A 12728-nucleotide genomic window follows, 5' to 3' on the forward strand; every position below is an offset into this window, starting at 1 on the left:
TAGAATAGCACACCAATGAACACTTTACACTTTATGAAGGTATTTGTTGCATTCCTATAGTAACTTTGAATGCATATCTTAGCATGTTGCACAATGTACTTGGCAAACTGTGAATTACCAGTCGATCGTGGACGCATTGTTGTTTTTTTGTGGATGTAAATGAATAGCACTATTTTTCAAAAGAATAATCAAGACATCAAAGTTGGTGCTTATTTCATCAGATTTTAAACCACCATGTATAATACCAGCCACTATTCAGTGACATCAAACAAAAGAGAAATTGGCAATTGTTTGTTGATTTATTTTATAATGAAAATTCTTTGACTGTCTAAAATTAGATTTTGTTACCCTACCACCTATCATAACCTAAATGCAAATAAAAAATTAGGTCAGTGACTCCAACATTGCTAAAGGCTTATTTCACATCTTGATCATAATCATGAGCGAAACTTACACTGGATTGCTTTTAGACAAAGAGGGCGCCTGTCGAAATGCCGAGGATGATGGCAGTACAAACGCAAGCCGCGACATCGACGATGACCATGGTCCGTGATCGAGTTGAGGTGTCTCCTTCCTGCAAAGAAATGGAGAGAGGGATATCATACAAGATGAAAGGCTTGGTACACTGCAAAACTCTGGTGTTGATTTAAAACCAGCCCGGAATCTACATAAATTAAATGTCCACGCCGGAGAAGTATTTAAACAACACCAGTTTGGAATCAAACCGATGCTGTTTTAATACCAATTTGTGTTGTACAAACACCTATCTGGTGTTAGACCAAAACGAAACTGGTGTTGTTTAACACTTCCCTGATGTGGACATTATGTAGATTCCGGGCTGGTGTTAAATCAACACGAGAGTTTTTGCAGTGTGGGATATCCCTTGAACACAATATCGGTAGAAATGACGTCGTAGGTTCGAGTTTCTATCAAAGACTTCTCGAGGGATGAAGTTTTCGACTGAACAAAGACTTTCAGGAACATAAATATTTTCCCCTATAACAGTGTGTTATTTGAATCTACATACACACCCATTTTAGTAAACAAACTGTCAGTGTGCTTCTCATAGAGATATATAACATTATAGGCATTATAAGTGCCATAAAGATATGCGTGCTTGCACGTGCAATTAATTTTTTCTATAAAAATAATTCACTCGTATTATTATCCTTGTTGTTAATAGTATCCATTACATGTTAAGATTGTGATCACAACAACGGATGTAAACGAGGGGAGGGGTCCCGCCCTCCGGATTCCTGACACATGCCTGACGACATTTCCCACCCACCCACTATTATGTTTCATGTGCTTTTTGTTCCGTTTTTTACATGTATTTCATAAGGGGGCGACAGTGACATGGGAACTACATGTATTTTAGATGAAATTTTGACAAAGGGGGTAAAATCACCTTCCCCCATCTTGCGTTAAAAATATCTTTCGTCCGCACCTGGTGTCAGATGGGAGTCCAGTAAAAATAATGATAACATTTATGGCGTTGTGGCGTTCCCGCATTCTGAGTATAGAGCCAGAAATATAAAAAAGGCAAAAAGGGCATTTTATATTCATATCATCCGCTTCGCGCCCGCCTTTAAAGAAGGTTGAGATCTTAATGTATTTTCTTACAACAAGCTCCCCTGGCTTTTCCTTGGGGTAGCAGCGGTATACGAGGCCATTGTAAATACTGACGAGAGCGACGATGAGCATTCCGCCGATGATGAACCGACCAAGCCTGGTCGTCGAATAGGCGGGAACCTCGGCACTAACAGCTGCAGAGAGCACCACCAATGCGACAAAGATGAGCCCTGCGAATATGATCCGTTTCCCAGCCGACGACGGTCCGATCAAGAAGACTATGAGGATGAGCCATGTCGTGATGACAGAAGATGCGATACGACCGTGAGTCTCTCGTCGACGTACCAATACGGAGAACGTAACACTGTCGTAAGAGGCAGGACAGCACTGGTAGGCAAACGCCTCACGCGTGACCTTTGAGTCGACGATCTCCCAGATCGGATGGTCATCCGGATTAGTCTCTGACAAGTCGATGGTGTCGAATATCGGATGAACGGTTATTGTTGTGTTTGAATAGGACCATGATCCGAACTTCATACTGCATTCCTAGAGAAACAAATAAAAGAGAAGCACGCCCTCTTCTTTTTTTGAGTTGTCTTGACACACACGCCACTGTGTGCCGCTTCAATTTCTTGGCGCTTTTAATTGACAGCACAATGGTATTTTGACGACCTTAGGATGACGTCAGTAATATTCTCAATAAATATAGAAAAATGTGATGAATGTATACACGACCCGGAATCCTCTTTTCATTATCTATTTCTCCCCCTCCCCCCCCCCCTCTCTTACCTCCCCCCCCCCTCTCTCTCTCTCTGTCTTAGGTTCGTTCTTCCCTCCGTCTCATTCATTTAAAAATCGAAATCTGTATATAAAACTCCAACCTTAAAACCTGAATAATCCAGGCAAAAATTATCAAAAACATCAGTTCGATAATCTTCAACATCTACATCAGCATGTACGTGCACCTAAGTTTGTGAAACGGGGTCCAAACATCATGAATTTACTTTACATGTTGATCGTAGGGGTAGTCTTTCAAATCCATCGTACACGTCGTTTCCAGCTGCAAGGGAGGATAGTTGTATATCCCGCCAAAAGAGACTATTATGGCCAAAGCTTCTGTCACTAAGTCATGAAGCGGTGAATCGCTGTATAGAATGGAGTAAAAAGAGATCGCAAAAAGAGAAGAATTACACCCCCCCACCGAAAAATAGATAGATAGATAAATGGTATTTATTGTGATAAAAATTCAATTAGCAGCCAAAGGCTGAATTGCATGAATTTGTACATAGTAAAATCTTAGTAAACAAACAAGCGAAACAGTAAAAAAATAACAACAAAGTATGCTAATGTATAATACTGGAAAGGGGATACAAAAAGAAAAGTATAGAGAGGGAGAAGTAATGTCAAATACAGGAATGGGGAAAGGTTAGGAGTAGACTAAATGTATATACCTTTAACATAATGCACATTTTAACATAAATATATATTTAACCAATTTTGAATGAATAACAATACATGTAGATTGAAGAGAGGATTGTATGAAATTGCTTGCTTTGTAGAAAAGAAAAAAAAAATAAAGCTATTAATTGGGTGAAACTGAAGGAGGAAAACATGTATAAATATTATAAATGATACAGTAATCTGGGTTGGGATTGCTCTCGATATGCTTGATAATGATTCTAAATAAACACTGTGTTGATGGTAATAATAATAGTTGAAGGAATCGGAGTAATGAATGAATTATCTCAAAAGAAATTTAAATTAAAAATAAGAGGACGTGGAAGTAATATGATCTGAACAAAAATGTAAATGTAAAGTGGGTTATAACATTAGCCAGTGATTTTTCGGAAGAGAAAGTTGAATGATTACTGTTTTTATTTATTTATTTTTTTATTTATTCATTTTCCAACACGTGGGCTGGATAGCCCTCTTCAGCCTAGCGGCTGTTCTTCTGAGGGGACTGTAGAAATTAACAATTAGAAAAATATTTCAAAAGTCAGTTACAGTTTAAGAGAAGCTACAAATAAAGCAACAATAGTAATGATAAGAAAAATAGCAATGATAAGAAATACTGATAAATAAATCATTAAACAGAAAAGGTGAATAGATAAATTAATGATCGGATAAAATGCTAAATAAATGAGAAATGAATGAATGAATGGATGGATGGATGGATGGATGGATGAATGAATGAATGAATGAATAAATAAATGAATGCATGAAAAAATGAATGAATGAATGAATGAATAAATGAATGAATGAATAAATAAATGAATGAATGAATGAATGAATGGATAAATGAATGAATGGATGAATGAATGAATGAATAAATGAATGGAAGAAAAAATGAAAGAATAAATGAATGAATGAATTAATAAATGAATGAATAAATGAATGAATGAATGGATGAATGAATGAATGATTGAATGAATGAATGAATAAATGAATGAATAAATAAATAAATATATAAATAAATAAATAAATAAATAAATAAATAAATAAATAAATAAATGAATGAATGAATGAATGAATGAATGAAATAATAAAATGCACTGGCGGATCCAATTCATATACAGGAGTGTATGAAATTGTCAACAACATATTTATCTGTGTTTGTTTTTAAAATTGCATTGAATCCTACCCAAATTAAATTTTAATTGTTTAGATTGTAAAAGGGGAATTTTGTTTGTTTAGTTGTTTTAGAAAAAAAATATATGGGTTATTGCATTCAAATTAGTTTAGTGTTATCATGTAAATCTACCGATTCGATTTTAACAAACTGTGTGTAAAATGCGTACAGGTCCGTTGTGGGGAGCAGTTCTTTTATGTTGCTGAACAAAAATGGACAGTGCTCACTTAGTGTAAAATTCTTTCAACATTTTTACTTTCATTTGATAGATGAGACCAAAACCCCAGAATATAATGTAAACAAAGTTAATCCCATGTTGTATATTTCCAATTCCAAGATTCTCGATTGCATCGCTCCCTCGCTTTTGAGTTTCTTTTAAAAAAAATCGGATCTTGCCCTCCCCGAAAAATATATACAAAGTAATTCTACCGCGAAAATGAAGGCACGCGCTTTATCTCCGAATCTTGACAATTGAAGGGATATGGTCCGGGCTGAAAGTATTTATAGTTTGATAAATAGAGTAGAATTCACTGAGCAAAATGCCGAAAATTTCATCAAAATCGGATTATAAATAACAAAGTTATTGACTTTCGCAATATTTTGTGAAAACAGTCGTCATGAATATTCATTAGGTGGGCTGATGATGTCACATCCCCACTTGTTCTTTTGTGTTTTATTATATGAAATAAGGTTTATTCAAATTTTTTTCCTCCAAGAACTATAGAAAAATTGGATTGACAACTGATTGAGTGCATTAGATATTTATTGCTGTAACTTTTTTCATTATAAGGGAGACATATTATTCACACAAGTATGAAATAATAAAAAAAATATGATTTTATATATGTAATAACATAATAAAACGGAAAGTGGGGATGTGACGTCATCAGCCCACCTAATGAATATTCATGACGACTGTTTTCGCAAAATATTGCTAAACTTTAAACTTCAATAACTTTATTATTCGTTGTCAGATTTTGATGAAAATTCGGCATTTTGCTCAGTGAATTCTACTCTATGTATTAAAATATAAATATTTTCAGCCTGGACCATCCCATTAAAAGATAGGCCTATTGAATAAAAAAAACTCTTTCTGATTGTGATTAAAACGTGATAGTATACCTGTCGTAAAGCGATATATCAGGTACCCATATCTCAGATGGTCGGATATGAATCTCGTGGATGTTTCCATAATCTGCGGGATTCCAAGATAATCTCGGATCAATCCAATTCTGTACGAATTTATATAAAAAAAAGTTTTACCTCACAGAATTATTAATGTTACCTAATTAATTACCAAACATGTATACACTTGACAATCCGGGTAAGTTTATTCTTCACTTGTGTTAACTGTATATCTGTTTATCTTTAAAGGGATGGTCCGGGTTTTTATAGCTTAATAAATAAATTGCTCAGTGAACTCTACTCTATGTATTAAGATATAAATATTTTCAGCCCGGACCATCCGTTTAATAGATATGTTGTATTTTATTCATTTAAGCAATTAAAAGGCATGAATTTGCCTAGATCACTATAGATGTTTATGTTATATTGATTAATCATTCACTCTAAAAACAAGAATGGTTAACTTAACATTTGAAAAGTTGGAGGAGTGACCATTTTCTAAATGTTGCATTTACCACTTTAAATGGTTCTACCCAACAATTAAAATGTTGGATTCAGCTTTATACAAGGTTGGATGTAACATTTGGAAAAGGTTGTCACTCCTTCCCTGTTGTTCCAGTTTACCCATTGCCTTTAAGCCGGTCATTGTGATTTGTCAAGCATTTTCAATGGATAGTATGGAAAATTACTATAAACCTGACCAAATTATATCGCTTCATAACTTCTCCCATGCTTGTTCTATCACATCAGGTTATCGCGTAACCCGACCATTCGAGTACGCGTGGCAATCCCGGCGCGGCCGCGGCACCTATATGCCCGTGAGCATTATTGGAGGTGTGCACTTGTTTAAAAAAAAAGTTTTTTTAAATTATCAGTCAAATAAACGATTGTTTGGGTCTTATTTATCCGAGTCTTTGTGAAAATTATACGCCAAAGGGGTGGGTAATCTAGGTGTGACTTTTCGTACACTTTCGGACCCAAACCTCTTCTCGAATAAAATAATCTTGAATTAAATGTTTGTACAGGCCCTGAACTATTCAAGGATACTTGAAATATGTTTTGTTATTATTGTGTCAAATAATACAAAACAAACTGTAATAAACCAGTTCGTAGTTACTTAATGGACAATTTTGGTCAAATGACCTTTCATTTCTGTCATTATGATAGGCAGATTTCAAAGCAAGATATTACGTAAGCTTGCCTTACATAGCAGGATGAAGAAATTGAATAGCCCAGGTGACTAGAATAGCACACCAATGAACACTTTATGAAGGTATTTGTTGCATTCCTACTTTGAATGCATATCATAGCATGTTGCACAGTGTGCTTGGCAAACTTTGAAATACCAGTCGTTCGTGGACGCATTGTTGTTTTTTGTGGATGTAAATGAATACCACTATTCAAAAGAATATATGAATAATCAAGACATCAAAGTTGGTGCTTATCTCATTAGATTTTTAAGCCACCATGTCACTTTAGTACAAATGACCTTCCTCTGATCATGCGTAGAATCTTTTGATCATGCGCAGAAAGGAACTACGAACTGGCTTATAAGGTTCGTTGTTGCAATTGGAAATAAACTCGGGTTACGCGATTATCCGACACGACGCGATGTAATGGCACAAGCCACTTACCACTGCCAGCCAGACGTTCATATTGATAGTTCCCTTGAAAATATCCTGTTGGAAAATAGACAGAAAACAAGTTCTATCAAATTATGTTATTATTTTCAGGATGATGATAATAATGATAATAATAGCCAATAATAATAGCCAATTTTATAAAGCGCTTTTCCCAGAATGGCCTAAAGCGCGTTACAGCATATAATTGCGATGCATTATCATTATGAGGTGAGATGTATCAACGGACTGTTTTGCGTTGCTTCCCTCTACGTTTGTTGATATATATTTTTTTAAGAATTGGTGATCTTGATCAAAATGATTAGGAACAATAATGATAACGATAATAATAATGATGGTATTTTGTTTCAAGACACACCACAAGTTCGCACCACAAGCTCAATTGTACAAAAATTTTACTAATATAAAAAAGCAAAATAAAACATAATACAGCAATATTTAATAACAAATAAATACACATATTGCTCTTGATTTTTTTATTATTCATGATAATTGTACTGACCAGTCCACGCAGTTTTATTAATGTCATCGCCATATCCACACGGTTCACTCCGTCATATCTAGGCAGAAGTTCTTTGTCGTAATCTGTAAACAGGGAATTTCTCAAACGAGCATAATCATCAGCTGGGGGGATAAACCAAAACCATGAACACGAATGAACGTATTTTTAACAATGAAACTTTACATCGACTTCATTAATAACAATCATTTTACAAGGTGCAGTAGAGTATACCAAGAGTATATAAGTCTATGCAATTTAATGTATTAAAACTAATGCCTATATCGATCTCTGCGGTATTCATTTCACAAGATCATATCCTCCCCCCCCCAAAAAAAAAAAAAAATCGGTGTGATTTGTCATGCATTTTCAATAGATTGTATCAAAAATTACTATAAAAACCTATTCCATGCTTGTTCGGAATTACATCGGGTTATAGTCCGGTCGCGATTTCATTAATAACAATCATTTTACAAGGCGCAGTAGAATATACCAAGAGTATATAAATCTATAAGCAATTTAATATGTATTAAAAAGTAATGCCCATATCTCTGCGGTATTGGTTGTTGGGATATTCGCCTCTCACAAATCCGAATATTTATAGAATGAAATAATGAATACATAAAACCAAGCCTTGGAAAAATAAAAATAAAACTACATTCGGAAAGAGTGATTGGTGATTGGTTGGCTTACCATTCTGAGCCACTGCGCATGTCAGCAAGGCCACGCCCACTAGGGCCAGGTATGCCAAGCAATACTTCATGACGCGGACTCTTTCTGAAAAAAAAAGATAATTGTTATTCTTAAATTATAAATTACACTTGTTAAAAAATTGGGATATTATTCATTTAACTGATTTTTCTAATACAATATACAATCATTTATGTTTAACAGTTTAAGAAAGTCAAGAAGTATACGTAGGCCAATGCGCATAGGCCTATATAACCGTTTCGACTCATCCGTATTTTAAGTGAAAATAAGATTTCGGTTTGCACTGCAGGAGAATACTAACTGAAATTTAAGATTGTTAAAAGCAAAGTGTTTTTTTAACATAAGTATTTGTAAATTGCCATAATCATATTTCAACTATGTTTTGGGAGAAAATTAAGGTTATACACTCCAAAATGCATGATTTAAAATAAATCCAGATAGATTGCTTAAGAACCAATCGAATCCCTGATGTAGTTTGACTCCTACATATTCATTTTAAATCTAAAAGGATTTAAATTCAAATCCCTCGAAATCTAAAACTACATTTATTTGGATTTGAATTAAATTCAGAGTTGTATTATTCGTCGTTAAGATCGCAAACTTAATCTCGCAACGCCATACAGGGTGTGTGTGGGGGGAGGTGTCTTGGAAAAACAAACCGGAATTGAATGTGATCACCACTCGATCATAAATGAAACTAATCTTATTGCTATTTCGTGATATTTTATTACATTTGCCCAAATTACTGATCTCAAATTACAAAGGTCGCAGAACCAGAGGTACTAGAGGAATTTATCCCCCATTTTTCAATGAACGGATACAGAAACGTAAAAATATAATCCACGGTTACCCCCCCCCCCCCCCCGCTGATTTTTGGTCAGCCTCCCGCCCCACCCCGCTTTCAAAACCACCCATTAGCACCGCCCTGATTAATCTAATTAAATATCGATAGTTGAACGTTACTTGGCAGAGGGTACGTAGGTTCCATTCACTCTTAAAATGTTGGGCAATATATACTGTCCGCACAAAAAGTATCCAACTTTGTGTAGTTTTCAGCCAATACTGTGTAGTTTTCATCCAAAACACACATTATTGGTGTACAACTACCCAGAATATGATAAAATTTTAACCAACTGTTGTGTAGACAGTATGTTACCCAACATTAAATTTTGTAAGAGTGTACGTTGAAACAATTGTGAATGATATACAGTTCCTTTAGTGCTATGAATGAGTGATTTTACATTTGAATATAACTTATCATGGGAGATTTGTGATATCATAATTAAATCAAAGAGCATTTAAATAATTACACCGATTATAGATTGATATAATCATGGTGGTTTCATAAAGTTTCAATAAGTATTTTAGATGGTATGGCGCAAAGTTAATCTAGATTATGTTTTCATTTGATCAAAACTGAACTGAATATCATTTTGTAAAATCAACTTACCTCGTTCAAATATCAGTGCCGCAATCGTGAATCAAACTGCTGCCGAGTTCCATCCACTAACTATTGACCAATATTATTGATGTCTGGATTAAATCTCTGGAGGCGACGATGAATTTGACACCGAGTGTTTTCTTGTTGCGGGTAGATGCTCACAGATTTTGTAGGGGGCATGCGATTTTTATTTTTTTTTTTGTCACGGCAAGGGGAGGGGCGGCGAGGCGACCCCCCCCCTAAATTCGAGAAAGTTACACTCATCACCGGGCAAGCTAGCCCATGGTTACCGGTGAAGACCATTCTTTATTATACAAAATGCTCCTAAAATTCGACACAATGAATAAGCACCGGACTTATTTGAATAAATAAAAATCAAATAGGGTGTAACTTGGAAGATTTATTAAAACTCGTGTGTAAATGAAAAACGCTTATTTGGCGCCGATGACGGGAGAATGTGGCCCTCTCAAATTTAACTAGGACCCCACTCTCCCCCCACCCGCCCCCTAAAAAATCCCTGTAGGAAAAAAAAATCGCCGTTTTTCCCAAATGAAATACCTTTTTTTGAAGTAACACACAATAGATTTTATAGAAAATCACACAATTTTTGCTTCGCGCTCAATTATTGTGTAATATAAGGTAATCGTCCTGTTCCTGGTTAAAAAAATGCTGGGAATGTCCAGTTGTCAGATATATCACACATTTTGGGGCTCGCGTTTTACGCGTGCTTCATAATTATTGTTTATTAAGGTACTAATTCTGTTCCTGTATGCTTACAAAATTGTTTAGAATGTCCAGTTTCTAAGTTGGAATATAATAAGTTTTCAGCTTGCGCTTCGCGCTCGCATCATTCATTTTGAGAGATATGTATCATATTCATGAGTCACTAAATGCAGTCCTAAACAAGTTCTTTTTCTCAGTTTCTGTTCATTATGTAATTTCAGCTCGCGCTTCACGCTCGCGTTAATTATTTTGGTAGATACACATCTTTTTTTCGGGATTACAAAAACTGATCGGACTGGTTAATTTGTATGTCTTTTTGTCCAAAAGTTTGAGCTAGCGTTCGGGCTCTGAATATCTCACAAGGATGCCCTTAGATCCCCTTATATCCATCAGGCCTATCTAGTTATAAACAAACAGGGCCGGGAGATTTTGATGGAGCGGGAGGATGAGGGGGGCAACTTAAACATGACGTCATATTTTTTTCTTTTTCAATTTAATTACAATAGGGATATATTACAGAGTAATTCAATTCACTCAGACATCTCTTTTTATACTTTATATAGTCCCTTCCTTTTTCTCTTCCCTTTCTTCCCTCCCTTTTCCATCTTTTTTATATTTTTTTTCACCACCTGAAAACTCACAGGCCCGTATTCTGAAGCCGGATTTAACTTAAACTCAGGTTTAAAGTTGTGGTTTAAGTATGGATAGCCAATTGTTACATAAATCACTAACGGTATATAGAGATATCATATTTCAACTCATTTGGCTCTCAAATCATGCATTCATAATTGTCTAGGAAGTATAAATAGATGATTGTCTTCACCATCAATGAATCAGAAAAGAGCACAGCAATCATAAAAAACGTACAACTTAATAAAAATATTGACACTTTTGGCTTTCCATAATTTTAGCACAGAGTTGGACCATGGTCTAAGTTAAATCTGACATCAGAATACGGGCCATGCATAGAGGGTAGTTGTGGCCCGAGTTGTGTTTCCCTTTTGACCCCGTCCTTGTTGTATAATACACGTTATACACGCTCCTTTGGGGAACACGGTTGTGTTTGATCATATTGCTGGTGTCTTTTGCTCTAACTTGAACTGCCAGCAAGTAATTTCAAGTAGGACAGCAGCTCTATACTTGACACCACTTAATAAACCGAACGTGATAGTCAAAGACTAATTGATATACATTACAGACACTTTAAAATTATGCATAATGTCAATGACTACAGAGACCATTCGAACTTGTTGGAACAAGGAAGAGAAAATATTTTATGTTGCAGCTTATACTTTTTTTTATTATGCAAATCTACCTTACAGCTACATCTATTTTCGTAAGATTTCACTTTTCATTTTAAACAGGGCTGTTTAGATAATTTTTTGGAGGGAGCGGGAAAACTGGACATTTGCATGGATATTGAAACACAGACAATAAAAAGGGTATATCGTTATTCACATATTGTTTGCCGTCATTTTGGAGGTACCTTGGCCGAGTGGTCTAAGGCATCTGGCTGTACATCAAAAGTCCGGGGTTCGATCCCGGCCGCGGCACCTATGCCCGTGAGCAGCGGCGTACCAAGGATTTTCCAAAAGGAGGGCACATTTAGTGGAGGATACTTCGTCCGCGAAAAAAATTGACAAGCAAAAAAAAAAAAGGTCTTCAACCACAAATGAAGGATTTCCTACCAGAAAAAAAATGAAAAGCCCTTCTAAAAAAAAGAAAAGAAAGAAAGGTATACCTGAAAAAAGGAGATTTCGTACCAGAAAAAAATTTACAAGGAAAAAAAAAGTCTTCAAGTTTTAAAAGAGGGTGCACACCTTTGTTTTCATTGCAGTTTTACATTACAAATGATTTGGATCAGTTGCGACTCGTCAGGGGGGCAGGGGTACGTCCCCTGCACTAGTTGTGACTCGTCAGGGGGCAGTCTGCCCCCCCCCCCCAGGCTTAGGTACACAGTGCCCGTGAGCAATAAATAAAATAATAATATAGGATTTGTATAGCGCACGTATCCACCTTGCTAGGTGCTCAAGGCGCTCCTATATCATGTATATATATATATTACCTTGGCTAAGCTAGTCTACCAATTCTGGTGCGCACAGCTTTTTGAGGAATTACTTCCTGCTGGTACCCATTCACCTCACCTGGGAGCAGTAGCGTAACTATATGATTTTCCACAGGGGCGGTGGCAAAATCGTCCGGTGAAAAATTTGACAAGCAAAAAAAAAAGGTCTTCTAGCTCGATCGTCAGGGGTGGGGGCAAAAAAGGTATTCAAGCTCGTCAGGGGGGGGGGGAGGTTTTCAAGCTCGTCAGGCATGTCAGGGGGCAGGGAAAGTCCTTTGCCTGAGTTTTTACTCGTCAGGGGCCCCGGGGGGGGGGCACTCGAC

General features: G+C 36.1%; 1 protein-coding gene across 1 annotated transcript; it reads right to left on the minus strand.

Annotated features, from left to right (window-relative positions):
• Positions 1 to 466: 466 nt before the first annotated feature.
• LOC121427839 (acetylcholine receptor subunit alpha-like 2) lies at positions 467 to 8228 on the minus strand. Its single transcript, XM_041624407.1, has 7 exons — positions 8159 to 8228; positions 7469 to 7590; positions 6961 to 7005; positions 5324 to 5433; positions 2582 to 2717; positions 1624 to 2118; positions 467 to 574 (listed from the first exon to the last, which is right to left on the minus strand). The coding sequence occupies exons 1-7, from the start codon at positions 8226 to 8228 to the stop codon at positions 467 to 469; spliced, it is 1086 nt and encodes a 361-aa protein (XP_041480341.1).
• Positions 8229 to 12728: the final 4500 nt, after the last annotated feature.

This window comes from Lytechinus variegatus, chromosome 14, assembly GCF_018143015.1.
Source record: "Lytechinus variegatus isolate NC3 chromosome 14, Lvar_3.0, whole genome shotgun sequence".
Taxonomy (NCBI): Eukaryota; Metazoa; Echinodermata; class Echinoidea; order Temnopleuroida; family Toxopneustidae; genus Lytechinus; species Lytechinus variegatus.

Coding starts and splice junctions, on each gene's coding strand:
- LOC121427839 (XM_041624407.1), bottom strand. CDS start 8,228: ATGAAGTATTGCTTGGCATACCTGGCCCTAGTGGGCGTGGCCTTGCTG. Junction 5,434..6,960: donor TGAACGTCTGGCTGGCAGTG/GTAAGTGGCTTG, acceptor AAATTCGTACAG/AATTGGATTGATCCGAGATT. Junction 575..1,623: donor AAAAGCCAGGGGAGCTTGTT/GTAAGAAAATAC, acceptor ATTTCTTTGCAG/GAAGGAGACACCTCAACTCG.